Source organism: Glycine soja, chromosome 18 (genome assembly GCF_004193775.1).
Source record: "Glycine soja cultivar W05 chromosome 18, ASM419377v2, whole genome shotgun sequence".
Classification (NCBI taxonomy): domain Eukaryota; kingdom Viridiplantae; phylum Streptophyta; class Magnoliopsida; order Fabales; family Fabaceae; genus Glycine; species Glycine soja.
In genome coordinates, this window is record NC_041019.1 from 52,385,987 (window position 1) to 52,413,224 (window position 27,238).

The following is a 27,238-nucleotide window of genomic DNA, read 5'->3' on the forward strand; positions in this document are numbered from 1 at the left end:
TGTCAGATCTGACACTTCAATGACCGGAAGTGTTAATGGAGCTGGATTTTATGATGGTGGATGGATTTTGAGAGTGAGATAAGTAGGGTGGTTGCATATTGAGCTTGGTATAGTCAAAATCGCGATCATGTTGTTTAATTTGTTGTTCAACATTTACACTCGAACCATGATGGAGGTATAGTCTATATATAGAGAGGAGTGCAAGTGAGTTGTTACATTTTAGTCTCATGCAAAATCTTGTGGATCTTGGCAATCTCACACAATACCTAACAACCTATCCGAAACCCTATTATTGTTTGTGACGTTCCCTTTACGGAACAACCTATTTTTCATAATTCCATATTAGGTAATTCAGAAACAATAACCTGTACTTTGAATAAGTTATTCCATAAGTGTGGGTTTTGTTGTATATTTAGGATTTGTTATTCCGGAACGCATTTGACATTGTTCTGGGTTTTTTTTTTAGCCAAAAAATAGTCCTTCACAATGGTCCAGAATTCATATTTTTCTTAACATTCCATACAACCAAATTGGGAATGATTACATGACACCTACCAATTATGTGATCCGAAAAACTAAATCATAGGCTTGCGGATAATCCAATCCAGAAAAAGAACATTCATTTATTGAAAAACAATTTCATAGTATGTATTTCCTCGGTGGCTTTCATGTCTGGTCAAGTTATAAAGTTCAGGGAGGTATAGGTAATAAAACGTATGGTGCAGAAAGCAATTCGATCTCTTCACACCTACCCACAAAATTTGAGAAATGGATCCATTTATTAAGGCCTTATATATATATATATATATATATATATATATATATATATATATATATATATATATATATATATATATATATATATCCAACACAACAATTACAATGACTAATATGGCTTATGTTGGTTTTTACATATGTTTTAAGATTATTATTTATTATGTTATAAATATTTCAGAATCAACCCACTAAGATAGGCTTAATACAAGAGATAATGACCGTAACCCATATCCCTTTCTTCTATCATAGGATCACTACCTCATAAAATCCATGCACCTTTAGACAACGAATGTTGGTACTTTTAATTAACGGGTAAAAACAATATCATCTACAAAACAAATTGTAAGCAGTTACAATATAGGGATATATATTTGTTGTTTATTGAAAAAAAAAATATCATTGAGAGATTTGTGCAAAACAAAATTGGTTGTAAATCACTTGTGATATTAACAATATCATCCAATTACTGTTTTACATCAGGGAAGAATCTCATTATAGCTCAATTACATCAACGAGAATGTCCAATTAATTGCAGCAATGCAATATATGCAGTTTAAGATACATATTGTTCATCATAATTATCATTTCTTCAATGAGGAAGAATATAATTCATATATGTAATTAACAATCAAATTAAATTCTCATAATGTTGTATACTGAGATGCTGTGAATAATAAAAACACTTTTTGCCATCATTTTAAGCGTAGTGTAATTATTTTGCTGTGTGGCGTCTGTGCAGAAGTGGACATTATTTGTGGAAGAGGGGAAAAGTTCTGTGAATGAAAAGATTGTTGAATGTGTGTGTTGCTTGGTGGTTCAATGACCAACCCAGTGCAGTCATATCACACGCACATGGTGTTGTTTTCTTTTCGATCGGGTCTAAATATCATGTTCAATCGTGCATGCAACAATCTAGAGATAAGAGAATAGAGATCTTTCTACTCACCAACGTACGGTTCCTTGTCAGATAAAACTGAAGGTCAAAATGAATACATTTTAGAATTTTGAGTTTGTTTAAATATTATTATTTTAGGGGTACATAGAAATTTTATTCAGCTCTTCTCAAAAAAATAAAAAATAAAAAGAAAGAAATCTTATTCAGTCTCTTTTATTTTTTCCTCAAGTTTTTTTCAGAGGTTTTCTCCTAAAATTAATTAATTACTAGAAATAATTATATTAATATTATCTAATTTTATGAAGTAATAGTGAATTAACTATATTTTTTTATGATAATATGTGAAAATCTTATATTCTATTTAAGATGAAAAATACTAAATATAAATTTTAAAAGATAACATTATTATATGATAAATCAAATCAAAGCACTAGATTTTTACATAACTGTACGTAGAGGATCCTAATTCCCAATATCTAACACACACAATTTCTTCGCATGCCATATCTCAACATGACATTGGTGTTTATTTCTCTCGTACGATGCATTAACAACATATGCCTTTGTACTCATCATAAAGACGACAATATTGAATATGGTACAAGTACAAACAATTGGACTGACCTGCTAGCCGTTTATATCAGATTCTCAGCATCATAAAAGAGGGTTTTGAGAATTTTAACACCATGCCGTGTAGTACTCTTGAAGCCATAACAAACTAAATGAAATAAATCATGAAATTTAGCACTTATATGATTAAGAATAATTGTTTGGAACAGGAATACATATGAGAAAAACATGGAGTGCATCACATCAAATCAAATTTTAAAGTAACCAAAACTGTAGTATTTATATGTATGCATTTGTATAGTTTCAATTTATTTGAACATGATGAACTGATCACTTGAAAATCTTTACATAAATTTTTTTTGGGGCTAAACTTCCATTCAAAAATAAGTCGTCTACACTAATACAGATGGAGTGCATTTGTATAGTTTCAATTTATTTGAACATGATGAACTGATCACTTTGAAATTTTTACATAAATTTTTCTTGGGGCTAAACTTCCATTCAAAAATAAGTGTTTTGGTCTACACTAATAGAAAAAATAGATACAATATCGTTACGTTAATATCAATTTTTTAACGCGAATTTGTTAACAAAAATCGATGTTAATAAAAATACGGTAACATATTTGTAAATAACACGAGTTCGTTAACAAAAATCGATGTTAATGAACTCATGTTAACATCAATTTTTATAAAAAAAAATTGATGTTAACAAACTCATATTAACATTGATTTTTTCAAAAATCGATGTTAACAAATTATGTTAAAGTCAATTTTTTGGAAAATTGACGTTGTGTTGGTTAAATTAAATTTATCTTTTTCTCTTCTCGCGCTCACTCTGAACCATCTCGCACTCTCGTTCTCACTGTCACCCATCTCTCTCGCTCTCACTCATCTCTCGTTCTACTTTCACTCTCACGCACTCTCTACGGTGGCGCGGCCACACCGTTCTCGCCCTCGCTCTAGCTATCATCTCTGACTCTCGTTCTCACCATCACTCTCACACTCTCGTTCTCGCTCTCACTCACAGCTCTACTCATTCTCATTCTCGTTCTCGTTCTTGGTCACGAAAGGTTAGTCTTCTATAAATGTTTGCTTCTGAGTTAGGTTTTGATGGTGATGATAAGCGAGAAGTTAGAGCTCGTTCTTGGTTTTGATGATTTCCATTTCTTGTTTTGATGTGTGTATTACTAACATGAAAAAAATACATATTTCTATGTATATTGCTGAAAACATGTGTTATTTTCTGGATATACAAATACTAATAATGAGACTTTGTGCGTATTACTAACATGAAAATGCTTATTAATGAGACCCATTTTGGACATAGTGTTTTCTTCTTCACCATCTTCAAAAACAACTTCACCAAAAACTTATTCTAAATGACACTCATTGTACCACCAAGTTTCTAACTTAGTCATTTTCAAAGTTCTGTTGAGTGAGTGCAAAGTGACTTTTAGTAAGTAATTAAGCACTTTTTTGTCTGTCAAATTTTTAAATCATATACATATCTGATATGAATTTAATATTAATGTCAGGATGTGTAAAGTACCATATACTCATTTATAAAAGTTGCAGGATTCACCCATCTGAATTTGAAAAGGATTACAGAGTGCATGATTGCTTATAATAATTGGAGGAAGACTGCAAAATTTGGAAATGAATGAAGGACTTTTACACAATCACTAAATTTGCAAGCCAGAACTAGATGCAACTTCTAACTGTTTTATTTTGGATTTGTTTGCAATTAAAGTATATTATATTATACTATTATCAATATGTAAATTTTTGTTTATAAGTCTTTGTGGTATATTTTGTAGGAGTTGAAATATTCTGAACACATTTATGGTATATTTGGTTTACAAATGTTTTAAGTACTCTTGGTGCATTGTATATTTTGTTTATAACTCTTGGTGCATGACTTATTTAATAAGTTTTTACAACTTTAAATGATAAGTTGTGATATAAATAATTAAAGGTTGATCATTAAGAAAATAAATAAGATATTAAAAAAATTCAAAAATTAACACCATTTTTTAAAAAAATTGATGTTGTTTACTAATATCGAGATTTTTATGAGAAGAAAATAGTTCATTCTACCAAAATCAAGTAATTTCCAGTTTTGAAATAATCAGGTTGCTCCTTTTGGTTATTCTCCGAAACTATATCAACTGTTTTAGCGAATGTTTTCAGTCCAGGAATCTTTTACATGCTTTCATTATTTAATTAAAGTGCAGTTCTAATTTAACAGACAAACTATTATTTTGAGAAAACAAATCTGTTTCTTCATTTGGTTGATCCGTGACTTTATTCTAATTATTAGTCATAATATATAGCTATAATTATAGTTACGTTGTATCGTCATGAAAGGAGTGCTAGCTCGTCCTTTTATAGATTTGGTGATTGTTTAATTTACTTGTAAGTTGTAACAGTGAATTTCTTTTGCTTAGTTATTATTAGCAAAGAAAGATTTGGAAGGAATTCCTAACAAATAACAACTGATGAGTCAACAAAATACTCATATTTATAGAGAAACCTTTTTCTTTACTATATATGACACCACTTTATTCCTCTCAATAGAGTAGATAGAGGGTGGAATTTGCTTCATCAGCCAACATATGTTAGCCATTCCAGCTCCCACCCCTCTCTTATATCTTTATTTATATATTCTCTATATTCTTTTTCTCAAAATGGATGATTGAAAATAATAATAATAATAATAATAATAATAATAATAATTTGCCTTATTATTTTATATTGAGGTTTCGTTACTTTCTCACCCAAAGTCTTTGCTCTCTTAGTTTTCATTTCTGTGATGTAGATGTATTGATATTGTCATATTCAATCGCGTATCTTCTTCGATATGCAACCATATAATATGATATTGGTCCACTGCAGTCCCTTCTCTTCGTGATCTTAATCAGTGATTTTGATACTAGAGTTAGTTAAACCACAAATTCAATATGATATACAGGACTGTGTCCAGAATTTTTGAGGCCTTAAGACAAATTTTATACTTGAGTCTTACTTTGATATCAAGTTTTATTTTATTTTATTTCTATCTTTTTGAACAACTGATCAACAACAAATTTATTAATTAAAGTTTTATAATAAAATAATTTCAGCATTTCACTTGGTATTAATAGATTAATTTGATAATTAAATTCATTTTAAACTCAAAATAATATAAAGAAAATTAATTATGAATGTTTAGCGCCTAAATATTTTATTCTGTACTTAAATAATTTTATTAAAATTATGCAAGATTTACAAATAGAATTTAATATATTATTTTCATAATATCACTGTTACACACACATAAATGAAAACTTAGGAGCCTAAAACGAAAAACATCCACATAAAATTCTAAAACTCTTCCAAATTGTGCATTTTCAACTTCAGTTCTCACCACAACCGATATAAAAATTGATTTTTTTACATCAATTTTGTCACAAACAATCTAGAAAGTGATCTTCTATCAATTGTGGTAACAATTGATGTAGAAATATTATTTTTGTATAAAAAAACCAACAAGTGAAATATAATATTCTAATTCATAACTAAAAATAGAGAAAAAGAAACAAATTAAAAAAACAAAATTATTTTATTTTATTATATATATATAAATTTGACGAGTTTTTTTAAAACGCATTATTGTTTTGATCTTATTCATTGTAAGAGGGATATATATACATTTAAAGAAAAACAATGCATTTAAAGAAAAAAAAAAATCGTCAACTTGCTTAAGAAATCGTTTCCTTTCACAAAAAAAAAAAGAAGAGATCATCAACCTTTTATTTCACAAGTGTATAATGATAAAATAAAATTCTTTACCAAACTTTGAAATGTGAGAAATTTGATTGTTCCTTCTATTTGTCTAAATAATAACAAACAAAAAATTATGTAAAAATTTATACATATTTCTCTTTATAAAGCTGGACAGAATCTTATCGATTTATTTTTTAATTAAAAACATACTAATAGCAAACTTTTTACATAATCGTAACACATGTATTAAAATTTCAAATAAAAGGAATAATTCTCCGACATTCAATGTGAAATAAGTCTAGCCATAAATACAGTGCTTCACATTTAATATGCACCATTTGTGGAAATCACATTTATGTGACTATTTGTCTTGTTTGACTATGTGTCTTGTTTGACTATTTATGTGACTATTTTTTACTCCTACATTTCTCTATCTCTCTATGCGAACTTATTTTATTGAATGAAATGATGATATGAGCAAGTTTCTGTAAAAAAAAGAGTAATAACGGTGGGTATGAAATTACGATTTTATTTTTAATTAGCATGTATATTTTGATTTTTTTTTAAAGTTACTCTATAGGACTTTATTATTTTGTTATTTTCTAAATAAGTTTTTATATCTTAAGGAATTTAATGAACTTCTCATAATCCCATTTTTTAAAATGTACCTTTACTTTCCAGCAAATTATATATCAGCATGTTTGCAACTTTCTATTAAATTTTGATGACTTATTTAAATATTCAAATAAATAATACAAATTTACTTGATAGATAATATAATTTAATATCCTTGTATTTGTTGTTTTTTAAATGAACTATTAAAATTTAATATTAATAAGAATTACCAATTATTAATGAGTAATACAAATGTACTCGAATATTAGTTTTTTAAATTTATAAAAACTTATTATTTGAAAACTTCATTAACCCACAAAAACTTAAAGGATAATTTAAGTTTAAAAATGCGTTTAATTAAAAACTAATTGAGTGTGTCTTGGTTGTAATTTGGATGTTACGTTAAATCAGTTCGAATAAAGAAAATGAACATAGTGAAAAATCATTGTCAGAAGTGATAAAAAAAGAGAAAAAAAAAAAGTAATTCCCAATTCAAGTACTAATAAGGACAACATTGCATTTGCTCGTGGACAAGATGATAAGTTGTCCAATGCAATATAAAAACATTAAAAATGTCTTTGGAAGTTAGGATCTTATTATTATTATATATAAACCGAGAATTAGAATTTATCCCCAAAATATATCATGAGGGTCTTCCGCAACAATCATAAATATGGACAAAGACTTCATATATATTTTGCCATTATAGTAAAAAAAAGAAAAGAAAAAAAAAGAAGAGTTCATAAGTACTAATAAGGACAACTTTAGATCTGCTCGTGGGCAAGTCGTCCAATGCAATAAAAAAACATTAAAGATGTCTTTCGAAGTTAGGAAATTATTATATTATACTATAAACTGGGAATTCAAGTAATTCCATATTTGGATGAGGAATCTAATATAAGATCCACGTGGGTCAAATCAATAATTTTTTTAATTATATCTTCACTTTATACTAGCGATTGAGATCTCTTTTTTTATTTTTTTCCCATCATTTAATTGGACAGAGGAAAGGGTAGATACATTGAGATCAAATTCTGGTCCATTATTATAATATAACATGTGGAAAATAACAGTTTTAACTCTTTTTTTACAACAGTTTTAACTTTTAAGTACTTCAAATAATCCTCAAACTTATATATATTGCTTCGAGTACGATTGTCTCTTTTATGTTATTTTATCATTATACTTTAAGTTCATGAACGACAGTCATAGTCATTTTTTTTTTCATTAGAATTATTTTTCATCAGAAGTTCTATGCAAACTAAATATAACTATTATAGATAATAATTTTTCTTTTAAATACTTAATATAATTATGTATTTAGGATTTCAACTCAATATCATTAAAAAAGATGAAATAATTTTATGCTAACCAACTATATTTTGATATGCCAAAAGTCTCATATCACTTATTAATTAGAAACTAAAATCAAGGAGAGTTTATAAACATTTTTCTATCACTTAATCTACCAATGTATCTTTTAAAGACAAAATCATGATAAATTACAGAACACTAAAATACACAATATATATGATGAGGTGACATTAACGATGATGCTGCTGATGCTTAATGATTTGAAGTTGGAAAAGTATATAATATAAATTAAATTATTTTAATGAAGCCCTTATATAATTGAACAATGAAGTTAAAGTATAGCAATTGCTTTAATAGATTACCTAATTAACAATAATTAGTCACATCAGAATGGAGAGTTAATTTCACTTTTTTTTTTTACATGGATTGTTTTTTTTTAAAAAGCTAAAAGAAACTATAGAAGGCTAAGATTAAATTGTTGACTTAAATCATCACAGAAACAGCATACCCTTTTGAGGAGATGATGAGAGAGTGGAAATGTATAATGTGTATTGATGATATATGGCCTCTGGGGTGATGTGAATATGAACATAGAAGAGATTCTTTGTCCAAGAGGTTTGTGTGATGGAGGTTCAGTGGGTGAAGTTTTGATAGATATTTAGGTTGGTTGTGGGGTGGATGGGCCATTGCCATATAATATTGAAAGGGGTTGGGATCACATACAATGCACACAATGTCAGCCATGTTCCTTCCCGTTTTCAGTCAGCTCACACCTTTCTTTGTCACTGCCCCCAACTGCCACGCGCTTACTCTCTCTCAGACCAATCCCATGCATGCTGGTGCATTTACAATCAAGAGGGAAGAACCTACTCAATCATTCCTTAATCATCATTTTAATTCGAGAATTTGTCTCTTCATTTTGATTGTAATATACTAAAGTGAGTTTTCTAGGTTAGATAATATCTTTTTCATACAGACAAAACTTTAATACAATACCATAGATAATATTGAAGTCATTCCCTAATCAAATTTAGAGTTTTACTTTCATAGTATATTAATTTATTGATTTCTTTTATTTTGGGTATTAGTAATTTTATCGGATGCGCCCAAAGGAACTCTTTCCTATTAATAATAAGAACTTCATACCTTTTTAATTTATACCCATAAATTTATAATGGGTAAAATCACTCTAAAATCTGACAAGTTGAATTTTAGTCCTATAAAATTTATTTTTTTAATCTTTTTCAATTTAAAATGTATTAATTTTCATCCTTCAAGTCCAAACTACCTTTTTGTCTCTTATAAAACTTTATGTAACACACACAAATGACATTATCGGTTATAATAATTTTGAGAATGTGATTTTCCAGAATATAGAATATTGTGAAAAATTTAACTTATTACTTTTAGTGAAATTTTTTATTCTAATCATATTTTTTTATCTACCAAATTCAAATCTAATATCTTATTTAAAAAAATTGAATTTAATATTATTTAAATTAACTATTTATTGGTACAATTTGTAAGTCTTTTACTTAAATTATTTAAATTTTCTATCATTAGACCGAAGAAGTCTAGTACAATTGACTTTCCATGTTTTAAGTAATTTATAAGTATTAATAAAGACAATGATTATATTTGGTTTACTTATTATATTAAACAATTTTACCTTCAAATTACTTCTTAAATTCCAAAATTTTCTTTTAACTTACATTAACTTTCCATTACTTTTATATTATTAATTTTTAATTTTGTCATTTTTATTAACTCTTTAATTTTTATTTTTTTATTATTTAAAAAATTTAAAGAAACACGAAACTCTAGTTATAATATTAGTAATATCTTACATATAATAATGTGGGCACATGATATAGATTCTCCAAAGTTAAATATACTAGTAGATATTTTCGATGATATTGAGGCCAAGCTTTTAGGCAACACCACAATCTCAGTGGGACTGATGCACACTAGATTACAAGCAGGGCGCGTAGATAGAGATTGTCCCCTTTTTCTCTTCACAATCCCCATGGACCCAAACTTCCCCATTTTTAAATCTCAATTCTTATTCATTTAATTTTCTTATTCGAAAATAAATAAAATAATAAATACTGTATTATTATTATTCGAAAATAAATTAAATATTTCAGTATTATCCAAAACAAGAAGTGCTTTTTCTGTTCAACTTTTGTTTGTTTCTCAACGCCTTTCTTAAATCCCAGAAACATCACACTCACAGAGAGAGAGCATCGTCATCATCATATCACGACTCAAAAAAAAAAAAAGGAGAGAGAAAGTGGAAAAAAAACCTTTTTTTTTAGAGAGAGAAAGAGAGGGTAGCCCTAGAAAAATATGCAACCGGATAAGGACTTTTGCAGCTGAGACACTGCAAAAAGAGTTATATAGAGAGAGAAAAGAAAAACTATTTTTTTTTATATATTTTATCTTTTCAATTTTGATGTTTTCTTTTTTTATTTATTTAACATCTTTTTTCCATTGTTGTGGAGTAATTTGCTTCTTTGCAGTGCACACTGACACAGTGACACAGTGGTTCTCTCACCTCTCCTTCTCTGTGTAACTCTGCCACCACTCTTCATTTCCCCAAGAGAAAAAGAAAAAGGAAAAGAAAAAAACTGTTCAACTTTTTTTCAACTGAATCAATCACTAGCTTCCATTTCTTCACAGGTGGAACTGTGAATGTGCACCGCAGCTTTTTGATCCTGTTCCTAAAATGTTAGTATGATTCCCTTTTCCCTTTTCTCTGTGCTCTCTGAAAGCCATGTTGCATTCTCTCTTTTGTGTGTTTGGGGAGTTGAATCTGTTCTAATTATGAACCCAGTTCTCCAAAGTTTGTGTAAATTTCCATGGAAAAGCCATTGTGGTTGATGTTTTACTTGTTTTTCTTTGTGATTTTGGGGGTCCCTTTGGTGTGATGCGGCATTTTCTGCTCTTTTTTGGAACTGGGTTAGGAAGCTTTTTATGGCATTGGGATTGGCCTAGAGTAATTCCTTCATTTTGTTTTTGTTTCACTTGTACTTTTTTGCGGTGGTGATTTTCTGGGTGTCGGCACTTGTATTGCTTGGTGTTTAAGGTTTTTGATGGGTGTTGGTAAGAGTGGACCTTTTTTCATGTTCTTCTAGTCCTTTATCTTCAACATGAAGCCTTTTTTTTGTTGTTTCTTATAGTTTGGTAAGCTGTACATAGTTTTTTTTTTTTTGTCTTCTGTTAGACATGTCATATTGTGGTTGGAGAGTGGTTCTCTTGTGTTGTGTTGATGCCTTCTTGGCTTTCCTTCTTTTCCTAGGATCTATCTTCTACTTTATGCTTTATTTTGTATATGTGTGGATTCATATGTTTAATTTATATATATGGTGCCATTAATGAGAAATTTTATCTGCTGGAAGCTTCAGTATTTTTAATTTTAAGGACTTATAGTTGTTCTTCTCAAGATACAGTTACTTACAGCTGACGTAATTTAAGCACTTTTTTGACACTCTTGTTGGTCATTGCTCATTGGATTTCATACTTTTTATGGTATTTTGAGGTGTTGGTGTTTTTTTCCTCCACAATTTGTCACTATACTCTATTTGGGAACAGAACTAGGTGATAACTTTTGGTGTACTGAATATTGGGGTGTCAGTTTCCTGTGAAAGATTCTGAAGGCAATTGAAGTAAATGCCATGGATCGTGGGGACCAAATGGCGTTATCCGGGTCTTACTATATGCAGCAAAGAGGAATACCTGGATCTGGAGCACCACCTGAGTTACATATTTCGCCTAATATGCGTCCAATCTCTAATCCAAATTTACCATTTCAATCCAGCATTGGTGGTGGTACCATTGGATCCACATTGCCATTGGAATCTTCAGCAATTTCAGCTCATGGTGTCAATGTGGGAGCTCCTACTGGGGCACCTCCAGGGGAACCTGTTAAGAGGAAGAGAGGAAGGCCTAGGAAATATGGAACCGACGGAAGTGTGTCATTGGCATTGACTCCAACTCCAACATCATCTAGCTATCCTGGAGCCTTGACACAAAGCCAGAAACGTGGCAGAGGGCGCCCACCCGGGACTGGGAAGAAACAGCAATTGGCTTCGCTTGGTAAATCTCTATTGCAATGCAACTTTTTTTAGTTTTTTAAACTGTTATAGGTGATAATTATTTGAAGCTGAAAGGTTTATCAGTTTAAAATTTTGCAAATCCTTATCAAACTGTTATTTGGTTGAAAGTTCATTTTTAGCTGAATATTTGTTTATTGATTTTTTATGTTGACATGTTAGTATCATAATGGCCTGAATGAACAATGGCCTTTAAATCCCTACATAGTTTGCTATATACTTCCATGTCCCTAATTATAAGATCCTTTTTAGAAATTTGTTTGTCCCTTTTTATAAGAGCCTTTTTTAAATTTCTAGATGTATTAATTATTTTTTTCCCTAAATACGCCTAATTATTCTCTCTCCAAACTTTAATGAAAAACAACTAAGTGGATAGAGAGATAAGAAAAGGGTAATTTTAAAATGATAGTACAAATAATTGACATATTTAATGTGATTAAGTAAATTAACTATTTTTCTTAAAGAGCACAAATTAGTTGAAAGGGCCTTATAATTAGGGATGGAGGGAGTATTATGTTCCTTGAATTTAAAATTTTGCTGATCCCCAAGAGAGAGATGCATTTTTTTTATTAATTTTTTGATAAATGTGATTAGAATTAAATTGGTTGATTGTCATCTATTTGTATATCATTGTACGTTTCCAGTTTCCAATATTTCCGTAGAATTGTAGACAGCAAACAATTGTGTGTTTAGTTTTGCTTATTTTAGAGAAATAATTATTTTTCCAGGTTCTTATCACTTTCGAGAGAAAAAAAGATCATTTCCCTACATTAATCTTTCCAAAACATGCACTGTTACCTTGTTCAGTAATTACTGCCTCAGATTATAATAATCAAGTTATTTGGAAAAGATATTTCACTATATTGACAAATTAAAGTTTCTAACCAAGTATGCACACACAAATGTATATGTGAGATAAGTGATCTGAATTGTATGTTACAGTATAATAGGTTGAGCATGGGATACAATACAAGCTCATAAAATTGTAGACTTGTAATAAGAAAAGTTGCAAGAATGTTATTAGCATTTAAATAACAACAATTTCGCTGATAAAAAAAAAATAACAACAATTTCACTAGGACAACATTGGTGAAGTAAAAGCAATCATAGCATGACCGATGAGATTTTAGGAGTTGTTTGGTTTGAAAAAATGCTTTTGTTTTAATCATTATTTTTACTTCTACTTTTAATTACAAAAGTGTTGCATTGTTTTTACTTTATTTTCTATTTTCAAAGGTTTGTTTAGAAAATGGGGAAAACAATGAAAATTTGTTTTCACTGTTTCTTGTACAAATATTTGAAAACAAAAAATAAAATGAAAACAATTTGTCACTTTTGTAATTAAAAGTAAAAACTAGAAATGAAGACAGAAAACATTTTCTCAAACAGGCCCTTAGATTTCTATTTCTTCCTTTCTTTGGATGAATATTACAACTTATTGTTTCTTTGGTAAAACCTAGGACCCACTTGTGGGATCCTGGGTGGTCCCCCTAATGGGCCCTGAAAATTACAGCCTATCTAATTCTATCCAGAAGTCAGTTAGAATTCTAACTATATTTGGTGACACTTACATTTAACATAATGGCTCATAAGTTAGTAAATTTCTGCATTTGCACCCTTTAACCTAGTGAATGTCTATACAACCCAACTTAGATTTGTTGTTAAAGCTGATTATAGATGATTGATTTATATACTTTTGTTTTTGATGTTTTGAGTGGTTAATTCAATTGTGGCCAGGTGAATTGATGTCTGGTTCAGCTGGGATGGGATTCACTCCTCATATAATCAATATTGCAAGTGGAGAAGTATGTGACAATGATATTATTTTTTGAAAATGAATAAATTTCTCTGTTTTGGTGGTATATGTTATTATGATTGTTGGGAGAGTAGATGAAAAAGAGAGAAGGGAGAAATATGCTGAATGATATTATTTTGTTAGTTCAAGGCTCTAAATGATAATATTATTATATGATGATTTGTTGATTTGGAATGTGATATTCACTGGCTAGCCTAATATACCTATTTATACTAGTTATTCTTGGTCAAGTGCTGGTGTTGTATATCTAGTACAAGCCTAGACTAGTGATATAATAAGATTCATAAAACTATATGATTCCTAATATTTTTATGGATTTAAACAAACATTACCCTGTGATTTCTGTCAATATTTTTCTTTTTAACATGAAGCTGTATATATTAATTATTATTATTATTATTTATGCAACCAAAATTTTGTATCTTTGGCCCAAGAAAGGTGGCGCTATGTACTATTGGTCTCTTGAAATAATGATAAATAAAATGTTAAATACTAAACAGTTATTCATGTTTGTACTATTTTTCTCTTAAAAGCAAAAGTAGACTTGGTAAAGCCAAAACCAAGCTTTATTGATTGACACTGTGCCATATCTTCTGGTATTTATGTAAATATTGGTGAATTACTCTTCTGAACTTTTTTACCCTGTAGGACATTACAACAAAAATCATGGCATTTTCTCAGCAGGGAGCTAGAGCTGTATGCATTTTGTCAGCCAATGGTGCTGTCTCTACTGTCACACTTCGTCAGCCATCAACTTCAGGTGGCACTGTCACATACGAGGTTTAGCACTTTCTCAGTGTTATGTATGTGTTGATATAGATACACTTATAGGTTCATACTGAACTGGGATTACATAAAGACCCATACCCTTCATTATGCATACTGAACTGGGATTACATAAAGACCCATACCCTTCATTATGCATACAAAATACTCCACATAATCAAATGGCAATCCTTTATGGAGGTACTATGATTGATTGATTTAAAAAGATGCATGCTTTTGTTATGTTAGCAGAATTCCTTAAGAATTCATTTCATGCATGGAAGTTGATACCAGCATCATTACTGCAAATTAAGACCGTTTTGTGGCTACATTTCAAATTGTTTTATATGAGCCTTTGAACATGTGTTGTAGCTCTTCTACAATGCCAGACTGAATGAAACCGTGTTTTGAACTTGAATCATGATATGTGAGTGGAGGGGTACACCTTGTGCTCTTTCTCACTCCAATTTGTATAAAATTTAATTTTTCTTCTAAAAAAAAACTTGAAGTATGATATTTGTTGCATAAATAAGACATTCCTTAGAATGTATGTTCATACTTGCATGCATACGATATGGTTAAGTGGCACAAATAAACTTTAATGTATTGGAAGATAGAAACAAAATAATCTTTTGCCATTGAATCATTTTGACTGAGTTACCATGCCTTTTTTGGTTGGTGGGTACTTATGGGAGAAAATGTTGGCTTCAAACAGGGCTGACCTAACATTTATTTATGTCTAAAGCAAATTTTAAGATAAGACCTCTATAAACCAATTTTTTTGGTTACCCCTTTTTAAACCAATTAAAATAATTTATTAAAACTATTAAAATTTGATTTAAAATTGATCTGTCAAACTTTTTGAAATGCAAAATTTCGTATCAAATTATCGTAATCAATTTCATTTTAAATCCTAATAAGCAAGCTGCAATCTTTTTACCCAGCAGAAGAAAAGATTGGGGAAAATAAAGAAACACAACTGTGTACAAGGGGAAAGAGAGAATTGCATTAACGAATGGAGAGAATGAAGGGACACACACACACACACATATATATATATATATGTCTCTTCTATGGGAAAAGAAAAGAGATATCAAGTAATTAATATTTTTTTTGAAAAATATTAGTGGGTGTTTTCAGTTTCGATTTGTTTTTTAACTTTATTGCTGCAAGTGTTTGTTTCTGCACGTTGTGGCTGGTTTGCCTATATATATGTTGCTTCTTGCTGAAAAATGAGACACGAAAATACAGCACACAAACTAGTAAAATGTACCCACTATTAGTAAACATTTTTCAGGACCTTAAAGTACGTGTTGTATTCACCTTGTTTTTTTTTAAAAAATATTATTACTTATTAGTAAGTAAATATTTTTTAGGAGCTTAAAATGAGGGCTTTACTCACCTTACCATGGCCGCAAATATTTGATCATCCTACTTTAATTCACATATGTTGATTGTGAAACATCTGTAATTGTTTGTCTTCCTAGTAAAAATCAGAGATTCCAACCTTTTGTATTAACGAGTATCATTTGTTTTGTTTTATTCTTACCCTTTTTCCAAATCATAACTCTATTGCGATAAGCTTATTCATTTATCCATGGTTATCAAACTCTTGAGTTAACTCACTAACTCTTACAACTATGAGTTTATTTATCCTTTGCGAGTAGACTCGTGTGCAAACTCTCTTTTCAATGTGAAATTTATGGTTTACTATTTTGCTTTGTTATGTTGTTGAAATGTTTAATTGGTATGTTATTTATAGGTATTTTGTTATTATTTTTATATGAAGTAAACTCATAAAAATCTACGAGTCGAGTCTTTGGAGCTCTCACGAGTTTAGTAGACTCTTGAGTTTGATAACCTTGCATATATATTCATATGCATATATAATATATAATATTGATTGTTGGTCGACTTCTGAATTTGATAGGGGCGCTTTGAGATAGTGTGTCTGTCAGGCTCTTACTTGGTCACCGATAATGGTGGCTCACGCAATCGAACTGGTGGATTGAGTGTGTCCCTTGCTAGTCCTGATGGTCGTGTCATTGGTGGTGGAGTTGGTGGAGTGCTTATTGCATCAAGTCCTGTTCAGGTAACAGCATTCTTAGTGTTGCCATAAAATATGATGATATTATAGATTGAATACACATCTCTGATCCCCCCTTGTTAAAAATTAAAAAATTGCAGTTACTCAATATAATAAGTTATGGATTCGTTTATTACAGTTTTCTTTTAGTATAAAACCACTTCTTAAAAGATGATCATTTTTAAAAGTTTTTCATGCATTTGTTTCAGCTTTTCTAATAATCAAAAGCTATTTTGAATAGCTTCTCATAAAATCAGCTGCTTCTTTTAAAGAGTGATTTTTATGATTGTAAACAAACATAAATTAGCTTATACTTTTTTCTAAAATCTCTAATCAGAATCATATTGTTTAATTTTGACTTAAATACTTTTTTAGTCCTTGCAATTTAGTGTTTTTTTGCTTTTCTTGCTTGCGATTTTTTTTTGTTTGTTTTTAGTTCTTACAACAAATTATGTTTCTTTTTGTTTTTTGTTCTTAAAGCCTTTTTGATAGCACTTTGAACAGGGAAAAAAGTGTTATCTAAACCACTTAAAGGACGAAAAATAAAACAAATGTAATTGGTAAGGACTTAAATAAAAAAAATATGCAAGGACGAAAAAAGTATCAAACCTTTAAATTTTTAACAAACTGGCCATGTGATCTTAGATCTGCTGCTTCAATCCCCCTAGTTTTCTTTTGGATGGCTAGACTGAATTAGTGATGACTATAGGTGGTAGTTGGGAGTTTTCTATGGGGTGGATCAAAGACAAAGAACAAGAAAAAGGAATCCTCAGAAGGTTCAGAAGTTGCTGTGGAGTCAGATCACCAGGGAGTTCATAATCCAGTTTCACTGAATAGCAGCATCTCACCAAATCAAAACCTTCCTCCAACCCCCCCATCTTTAAATCCTTGGTCGACATCGCGTCCATTGGACATGCGTAATTCCCATGTTGACATCGATTTAATGCGTGGGTGACACATTGTTGAATATACACTAGTGCTGTGTATATATATTTCAGATTCATGGTCGCTCATCTAATTTTTGTTGTAGTAGTAAAATGGCAGAATGGGAAGTACCAACAGCAGAGTAGAGCCAGCTGACTTTTGCAAATTGATAAATCTCACTTATATCCATCCACCCTTGATGATTATTGACTTGGGGTTGTACTCATATTTTTGTAGCTGTGAGGAATTTTCAATTTGAAGGTTGTATGTTCCTGATTGGTAATGATACAATTTGTCTTATTTGGAAAAATAATTGACATTGGGCTAGATGTTTTATGTGGTTTAGGAGCATCGATTGTTACATAATATCATGTGATTTTTGTCATAGAATTGTCTTCTAGAAGGCAATGACAAGGGGAACATGAAGATTTATTGCTGATAATGCATGATGTAAAATCGTTTTGTATTCTAATGGTGTGGGGTTGCAGAGTTTCTTATTATAGCTATAGTAGCTGTCCCTTTGGTGCCAGTAGTTAGTTGTGCCCTGCTATGCACTCATGCATTGTACACTCCATTTCCCTTTGTCCAAGCATGACTACAAAATTGTTCCTCTGGTTTGTGATTCTGTTTAAGGAAAAAAAGAGGTTGAATGAATAATTTAGAATTAATAGTCAACACACCAGATCAACAAATTGGTAAAAAATGGAGTTTTGATGTAAATCACCGTCAGTGGCTGCAAAACAAACCTTCATATCCTCTTTGTTTATCAGGTTTGCGATACTGCATAAGGTAAATAACAGTGTGCGTTTTTACTCTTGATTATAACACTCATCTATAGCTATTATAAGTTTTGCATCATGTATCACTGAATGGATGGAGATACATGATGCTGCTGTAGTAACAGACCAAATTTTTACTCTTAGCTGGGATATTTGGCTTGGAAGGAATACATTATTACTCTGACAAAAACAGAAGCTGGATTACATATATAGAGGTGGGCAAACTTTGATATTTCAATAATGAAAGGAAAACAAGATGGGTAACAAGTTTAGGGATCAAGCATGTGAAGTATTTTATCCTCTACAACTTTTTTTTTATCAAACTGCCTACCGGTTACTCTAGCAGAAGCGGTTTGTTTTAGATGGGGACTACATTTGTTGTCTTATCTCTCTTTTTAAACCAAAGTCTGCTATGAGACCAATTACATGCAACTTTCTGGTTATTGGAGATTCTAGATGCTTAAATTGTATTACACAACATTTCATTGCTATTCACCAAGAGACTTGGCTATGTTGTAGCTAATATAAGTAATAAGTTATCCTTTACTTATCAACTATCGTAATAGATATTGGATCAGGGATTTGTCTCATCAAGCATATCTGATTGCTTTAGCTGATGTTATAGGCTCAGACCTTGAATTTCGATATTTAAAAAAGCCATGCTCTTTCCTCAAAAAAGAAAAGAAAAGAAACTACTACAGGAAGGGAAATATGCAGGGATTGTAAAATTGTAAAATTGTTATTCTGTGAATTCTCAATTACTGTAATAAGTTTATATTGCTTAGTCCAAAGAAATTATATTTAAGGTTAAAAAAATAACACATCAAATAATAAAATAATATATTTTAGCATCCTTTTTAATTACCACTAATTTAAACAATTAACTTATTTACCTACGCATCACGATGGTTTATATTTAGTTTTAATTATAAGCTGAAACATCTTAGTGCCTCACTATGCGAAGACTAACTACGATTTTTTTTACAGGATCTACAAATTTTAATTAATACTATAAATTCACTTTTCTTTCAAGTTATCAATTATAAATCTCAACCACCACTAAAATTTTAAATATTAAATCAAGGGAATTGAAGGCATGGATATGGTCCAACTTTTGTTAGGAGCATTGAAGTTGAATACAGCCAGAGAATGACGTGAAACTTTTGTCATTTGGTTCCTTCCTTGCAGACTGCAATTGTACTAAAACTTTAAATTGAAACCATGGTTACACAGAAACAAAAACAATTAAAAACGGGGAACCGTGGTGCCTAACGAGTTCAAACGAACAAGAGTAGCGTCAGAATGTGTTCCCAACTATGGTAACGTATGAAGCAGTGAGCAGTCTCAGTCATGATTCAAGTAAGACATGATGTGCAGTCTATATATTTCATTTGCATACAGGTGCTGCGGACAAATTTCTTTATGCTAATTTATTTAGCTTCTTGATTTGCATTTTTTTTTTCGATTTACACTTCTCTCAACATGTTGCGTTTCTTTTAAATTATCTTGATTGTTTGAGTAATCAATCAAATTCAAGATAGTTGGTAGATAACTAGATTTAATCAATCAAATAATGAAGATAACTAGACTTTTGGTCACGAGAATATCTTGTTTTTAAAAGGTAAGAAAAATCTTAATTGTGTAAGTAACTATGTTGAAGTTATCTTCATTATTTGAGTTACCATCTTTATATTATTTTACTTTCTAACCCAATGCCATAACGAATGGTAGTTCAACATATCAAATAAAATATAAAAAAACAATTTTGGCCTATCATTATCCATCGTGGCTGTTGTTATAAAGTAAGTCTTAACGATCTTTGCTCATTATTGATTAGAATTAACTTCCATAAAAAAAACTGCGAACATACACATAATTATTTTAACAAAATGTCATATACAGTTGCTGTCAAAAAAAATATCATAATAGACAAATTGTTTACAACAATTCATGCATATTTTCACAATGCAAAATAAATCTGCTAATGCAGAATTTTTTTGATAAATAAGAATTGAACTTAGTCAGCAGAAAGTTTAAAATATTTTATGCATTGAACCAACTAAGTTAGACTCTTTTGATTGCTAACATGGTATTTGATTGTAGGAAAATGTATATTCAAACAAACAGCATGAAAGCAGTACCTTTGTTGCTGAAGCACGTGAGGAGCATTTTCCTGCAAAGGGGAAGAGATGAATCGTTTGATGCCAAGTTGGAAAAGTTGACGTTGGCACTGAACAAGATAAAGGACGTGTTTATGGGAGTGAGGCAGAACGAAGATGAACTGCTTGACGTGTTGGTGGAGTTGGATGGCCATCTTCGCAAGTTAGACAAGAAGAAGTTGGATGAAGAGGTGGATGACATTTGCAAAAGAATAAGTGATTCTGCTCTCAAGTTGCTCCCAGTAGAGAATGAAAATAAGGATGAAAAGAGTGAAAAAGTGCCCTCAGATGATGATGATCCTTCTTCAAGCCAACAACACAAGAAAGAGTTGGAGGCTCAAGACTTGAATTTGAATCTGCTGTGGGAAAGTTATCGCAAGCTAGGATCGAAAGCGAAAGATTGCTTGCTGTCTCTCTCAGTTTTCCCTGAAGATGCTGTTGTAAAGAAAAGACAAGCAATCTATTGGTGGATTGGAGAGGGTCTTGTTAGAGAAACATCACAGAAAACAGCAGAGGAAGAAGGTGAGGATGTGATTAATCAACTTTTGAAATTTAATGTGATTGTACCACATGGTAATGTTAAGTGTCCCATTGTTAATAAATTTAAAGTTAATCACCATTTCCGTGGTAAGTTGGAGTCATGACTGTCAAGAGAATATCAACATCATCTTGGATTTTGTCTTAGAATACTCTTTTATCCTACTTGGTTAGTACTTGAGCGACGAAAAATTGTACTAGGTGATGAGGATGGTTTGAAACTTGAACGTTTGATACATACTGTGTTTAATGTTGGTGCTGAGTTATCTGGCTTTTCGATCTGATTGGTCGGATAAGCTGGAGAATGATCTAGTGGTGCTTCAACTTGGTTGTTGGCAAGATTCACCTTCGCATCACAATGAGGTGGGGAGTAAAGAATTGAGTTGAGGAATTTAATGCAGTTGAAGTATCTTGGTCTTCGTGGCATATCAAGAATATCCAAGCTTCCACCCTCCATTTTTCAAGCTTCCACTCTTCCAAAAGTGATGTTCAAATTTCTAGACGATCTAACGGTTAATGAGTTTAGGATCATAGTTTTACTGAAATGAGTTTTAGTGCATACGAATAAAATATCAGGTTTTGAGTGCATATGTAGAAATATATCATAAATGTAAAAATTAATCTAATTTTTTCTATTTATAGTTAAAATACTTTGAGTCTATTATTTTTTTTTTTTATTATTTTATAAAAATGAACTTTATTTTACTCTTTTATTAAATAAATAATCAATTAAAACATCCATTTATTTTCTAAAATATCATTTTTTTCTATTTATTTTTTAATATTATGAAGCCATTATTTTAATTAACAAAAATCATTTTCTTTTATTTATTTAATTTCTAAAAACTTTATGAATTTTTAAATAATTTTTTTTTTATTTTACAAGAAAACGGGATGTTATACCCGGTGGCGTGTTGCAAGAATTGAAATTTCCTATTGCATATTGCTAAGTGAGAGTTTTTTCAGAGTATGTGACTATGTTTCTTAGAGCAGTTTAGACTCTATCAAATTTAATGCGTCACTTCATGGCTCCAATGATTACTTCTTAATATCCTCCCGTTCTCCCATAGCCCTAACTAACAAGGTGTTGGAACATACTTTTGTTTGAGCAGTTTATATTTATGCTTGCTGTCTTATTGTTTGGATGATGACATGTGAAACATTCTTGCTGTAGGCAAAATTACGAGTTTCTTGATTTTGAATAGTGCCAAGAAGTTAGTCAAAATAATTATCAATAAATAACTTGCATGGCCATGGCCGCTAATCCATATTAAAATGACCAAACCCTTAAAGAAACAAGATTGATAAACATAATAAGAACAAAGTTGCAGTCTCCATAAGAAATCAAATAAAATATTCAACAGACTAGCTAGGAGAGTATGTGATTATGTTTCTTAGAGCAGTTTAGACTCTATCAAATTTAATGCGTCATTTCATAGCTCCAATGGTTACTACTTAATATCCTCCGGTTCTCCCATAACCCTAACTAACAAGGTATTGGAACATACTTTTTGAGCAAAATAAATTTATGCAAGATTTTCAAATTAATTTCAAATTGTATTATTGTGTTATGTAGCTCTCTGTTTATCCCATGAATTTGAACATGCTGAAAAGCTATTCTAAAATTAATAAAGCTTGGCTGTCCGTGGCATATATAATATATGATTGCAAGATTACAAAGAATTTCGGGGTTTATATACTCCCGTATTAATATCATGGTGGCAAGCTAGGAGAGGAGCGGGTTGTTGAATGAAAAAAGGTTGGTCGGGTTCTACCCAAATCATACAAGGCCCAACTCAAATAGAAACTTCAGCATTGTTGGACCAAGATCCAAAACTTGTATTAATTGAAGATTTAAATATTTTTTTAGTCCTTATAATATTATATTTTTTTTTTCTTATAAATTGTGTTTGTTTTGTTTTTCATCTTTAATTTATGCTTGCTTTGATGTGACTACACATGGGTGGTGAACATTTGTATGTGGGATACACTTTATTTACCTGGCACACACAAGACAAATCACCCTCTATATTGCAGTGCCCTGAATGGGTCTTTTCACCTTTAACTTGGCCACTATATAGGCCGACATTTTTTAGCTTCAATGTTCAAACAGTTTGTTAATGAAGAAGAGAAATTAATCTTCATTTTCTACGCACCTTGTTTGGAACTATTGTCTTCTTTTGAGTGCTTGATGCAACAAGGGGAAGTTAGATTAATGAGAGGATGTTTAGCAAAAAGGACAACTAACATGCAGCATCAATTAAGTAGTTGATTCTTATAGGAACTAGGGGCTTTGGATAAATATTAATAAAATATGGCATGGGTTTTATGTATAAAGGTTCCACTACACCAAAATTTACTATTAGCCGCAATTATTATGCTTCTTAAAGATTATAAAAATTGCCACTAAAATGTTTACGGGCAATTATTCATTAGCCAGTGTCGGCGTCAGTAAATGTGTTCCCGACAATTAAAAGAAATGCTGGTAAAAGTACCTTTTATGGCCGGTAAAAATCAAGTGTATAGCAGCAATATTAATTAACGGCAATTCAAATAAGAAGGCAAGCTCAATTGTTACCAATGGTACACCTGATGATGATACGCCAAGGAAGATAGGATCTCCACCGTAGTGAACTTTGTCATCGCCTCTATACAGGATAAGATCTCCACGATGCGGGTCCATCACTTTCAGTTTCCACGTTGCGGGTCCATCTATATCAAGAAAAAGGGAAAGGGAATGGGGTTCAGTGAGGTCATGCATATTCTTCAATGTCACCCCATGAAAGATCTTCTCTCACTCCAATACAAAACATACAACAAACAAACATTCATAGTAACTATTGTATAAAGGATTCAACAGTACATGCATTTGCAATTAAAGTGTATTCGAATTTTAAATTTTATATATAAAGCAAATCAAGCCAAATACAAAATCAGAAAATCGATAAGAACATATTACTACACAGTGATTTGGAAAATGAATAGAACTCACACATATGAAGTTGTTTCCCTATTCTTGGCTCTCAGCTAGTGTCCAACACTACGATTATAAAAATCCCCATTACATTTTTACTGTCGCAAGAATTTTCGTGCACTAGAGAGTGAATGAGGGAGAGTACCATCGGAAGTGTCAACATCAATGGAGCAAACCTTGGGAGAAAGCAAGTGCTAGAACTAGTAAGGGCCACCACAACGCCGTTGGAACTTCGTTGCAGAAACGAAGTGGGATTCCAATTAAGAGAGGAAGTGATGCTCGGTTTATTCACTCAGAAAAAACCCTAAAATGTGAAATCTAAGTGTTTGATGATTTATTCTCTCAAAGAGAAACCCTAAAGAACAAAGGGTGTTGCTAGGTGTACCCAGCATTATTATTGGTGCGGTGCACCCAGCATTTTTTAAAAATGTCAAAATTGTCCCTGTTTCGCATTTGTGGTGGGTGTGCGTGAAGGTGGTCCGTAAATCGTACGGATCAAGTTGATTTGTAAGGTTGATACGAATCAAATTGATCCATATGTTGATATTAAGCATACAGATCAAGTTGATCCGTAAAAAGGCTTATGGATCAAATTGATCCCTAAAAGACTTACGGATCAACTTTATTCGTAAAAGACTTATGAATGCTTATGGATCAAGTTGAAAGACTTACAGATAAAAAATATTTCAGTCTTTTTTCCTTAAGTGTTGGGTGCACTAGCAATAATGCTGAGTGCACCTAGCAACACCCAAGAACAAATTGAAAGAAAACGAATGGATTGGGAGAAGAAAAGTGAGAGACTGAGAGAGAGAAAGCAAAGGACGGAAAAGAAGAAAAAAAGTATTAAATAAAATAGGGTTAGGTACAAGTGCCTAGGTGAAAGCTATGTCAGCTTTGTTAAAATAATAATAAAAAAAGCATTAAATGTATTATTGTGCTTCAAAATCTTTTATCAAAACTTTCAGTTACTTTCAAATGAAACTTTTTATAACCAGCTTTGTAAGGTTAGGATTGCTTTTACTTAGTCACATTTAGATTCTTGCAATTTTGATGAACCTTCAATATGAATTTTATCATTCTTCAATTTTCAGTAGAAAAATGAAATTTGAATCAAGATCCTATTAAACTGGATAAACCAAAAGCATTAGTGCATAAAAGTTAATATATTACAAAAGGATGATCACCTCACAATCACACTCTCACAGCATATACAAGATAGATGATGCACACAGAACGAAAACTAAAAACTTAATTTACCCAATCACTTGCTATATAGAAACGAAAACATTACTTGAAAACAATACTTTTACAATATCAAGCATCAGACCAGGTAATATCCAACCCACCCCATTCATTTAGGGGCACTCCTAAGGCTTTCCAAACAGCCTTTGATGCATCAACAATGTTGTTGGGACATGGAGGTTGATAGTCATGCTCTGCATCACATCCCTTTCTTGAGTCACACTGATCAACCACCATGGCCACCACACTTCTACCATTGCCGCTAATGGTGATGTTGTGGAGGCACCTGCTCTTGTGGTTGAACCATCCCGTGGACAGTGCCACGACCGGTGTGTCGTCAGAATGGTACTGGTTATCACATTCTGAAGGGCCACCACCATCTCCACCCTTCTGAAAACTGTTGAGAGTGAGATAGGCCTTGGTGTTGCTTGACATTGGTGGTGAACATTCATATGTTGTGTACATTTTGCCTTCTTTGCAACAGTCAGAATCATTCTCTTGGTTGCATTGTCCTGGAGGGGCCTTCTTTCCTCTAATTCTTCCACTTGGGCGGCACTTTTGAGCTTCAGAGTAAAAACAACTTGTCAAGATGAGAGTGGCTAATAAAATGAAGGATGCATTTGGGATAAACCTCTTCATTTTTTGTATGAACTTCTTTGTTTCTACTCTTTGTTGTTCTTTCAAGTGTTTGATGCATTGATATGGATATTTTTATTTGTATATATAGAAAACTCTTGATCAGGTACATGATTTGGCTTCAAAATATAGGTTTATTTTGGGGTCATCAAGCAATGAGTTTTAAATTGTCGTAATTTGCCAAAATGACAAGTACAACATTCTTAAAACATCAATAACTCCAATTCCAATTCCCATCATACAAACTTTATAGTTTGATTTTGAACACATACTTGTCCTAGTTACAATAAATAATAAGTCAGACTTATGTAACCTCTTACATTATGAAATTTATTCCTTGTTACTGTGCAGCACAAACAACAAAATAAGTTTCTTTTACTTAATTTTTCATTATTACAGTACTTAAAATATACATATTGAATAAAATTGGAATAATTATCACAGTACCGATTTTGAAGGTAATATATGTTTAGAAACTAAAAATCTAGAATACGTATATGCTTGGAGTAAGGATTATATTTATGCTTCTTGTCTTATTAATTGGATGATAACATGTAAAACATTCTTCTTGTAGGTGAAATAACTAGTTTCTTGATTTTGAATAGCGCCAAGAAGTTAGTCTTAATTAATAATAATAAATAAATAACACGTATGGCCATGGCTGCTGCTAATCTATATGAAAATGATCAAATCCTTAAAGAAACAAGATGGATAAACATAATATATAAGAACGAAGTTGCAGTCTCCATAAGAAAACAAATAAAATATTCAACAGACTACGTGTAAAATATTTATTTGCCCGCCGTATCTGCAACCTCTGGATCCATACCTCATGCAGCCAAGTATGTCTTTATTTATTTATTTATTTATTTGTGTCTGTGTTGATGTTAGTTATGTTAGGGAAGTATTATTTAAGGATTATTGGATCTCATGTTATACATCACAGGGTAGTAAGATAATTTGTCTTTATGTTATTGTAATTACCAAAAATTTATTTAGTAAGTATTTGATGTTGTAGATTATTGTAAACTTGGAACGAACCAAAACAAAATGTAACAGGAGATGTCAGTTAAAGTTAACACTGCTAGCTAGGTGGCTTTTAGCTAGCAAGAAGCAAAATTTCCAATTGCGTACTGCTAAGTGAGGATTTTTTCAGAGTATGTGACTATGTTTCTTAGGGCAGTTTAGACTCTGATAACTTAATAAAAAGTTGAACCATAATTCAATAGATAAGTTAATATTGGATTTCTTAGGGCGTCAGATGGTT

The 27,238-nt window shown here is 31.2% G+C and overlaps 3 protein-coding genes across 4 annotated transcripts; 2 read left to right on the forward strand and 1 right to left on the reverse strand.

Annotated features, from left to right (window-relative positions):
• The first annotated feature begins 10,225 nt into the window (after positions 1-10,225).
• On the forward strand, positions 10,226-18,176 carry LOC114396500 (AT-hook motif nuclear-localized protein 9-like). Of its 2 annotated transcripts, none has more exons than XM_028358510.1 (6): positions 10,226-10,668; positions 11,533-12,036; positions 13,791-13,858; positions 14,518-14,649; positions 16,565-16,726; positions 17,430-18,176. In XM_028358510.1, exons 2-6 carry the CDS (start codon positions 11,616-11,618, stop codon positions 17,673-17,675), a joined length of 1,029 nt encoding a protein of 342 aa, XP_028214311.1. In that variant the 5' UTR covers positions 10,226-10,668; positions 11,533-11,615; the 3' UTR covers positions 17,676-18,176. The 2 variants fall into 2 exon arrangements, with proteins under 2 accessions (XP_028214311.1, XP_028214312.1); XM_028358511.1 differs by having other exon boundaries at positions 10,382-10,668; positions 11,576-12,036.
• A 1,500-nt stretch (positions 18,177-19,676) lies between these two features.
• LOC114396230 lies at positions 19,677-21,703 on the forward strand. Its single transcript, XM_028358133.1, has 2 exons — positions 19,677-19,782; positions 20,527-21,703. Exon 2 carries the CDS (start codon positions 20,531-20,533, stop codon positions 21,224-21,226), a length of 696 nt encoding a protein of 231 aa, XP_028213934.1. The 5' UTR covers positions 19,677-19,782; positions 20,527-20,530; the 3' UTR covers positions 21,227-21,703.
• A 3,523-nt stretch (positions 21,704-25,226) lies between these two features.
• LOC114394874 (putative ripening-related protein 1) lies at positions 25,227-26,009 on the reverse strand. The gene has a single exon (XM_028356549.1). The coding sequence runs from the start codon at positions 25,972-25,974 to the stop codon at positions 25,408-25,410; it is 567 nt and encodes a 188-aa protein (XP_028212350.1). The 5' UTR covers positions 25,975-26,009; the 3' UTR covers positions 25,227-25,407.
• Between the last annotated feature and the right edge of the window lie 1,229 nt (positions 26,010-27,238).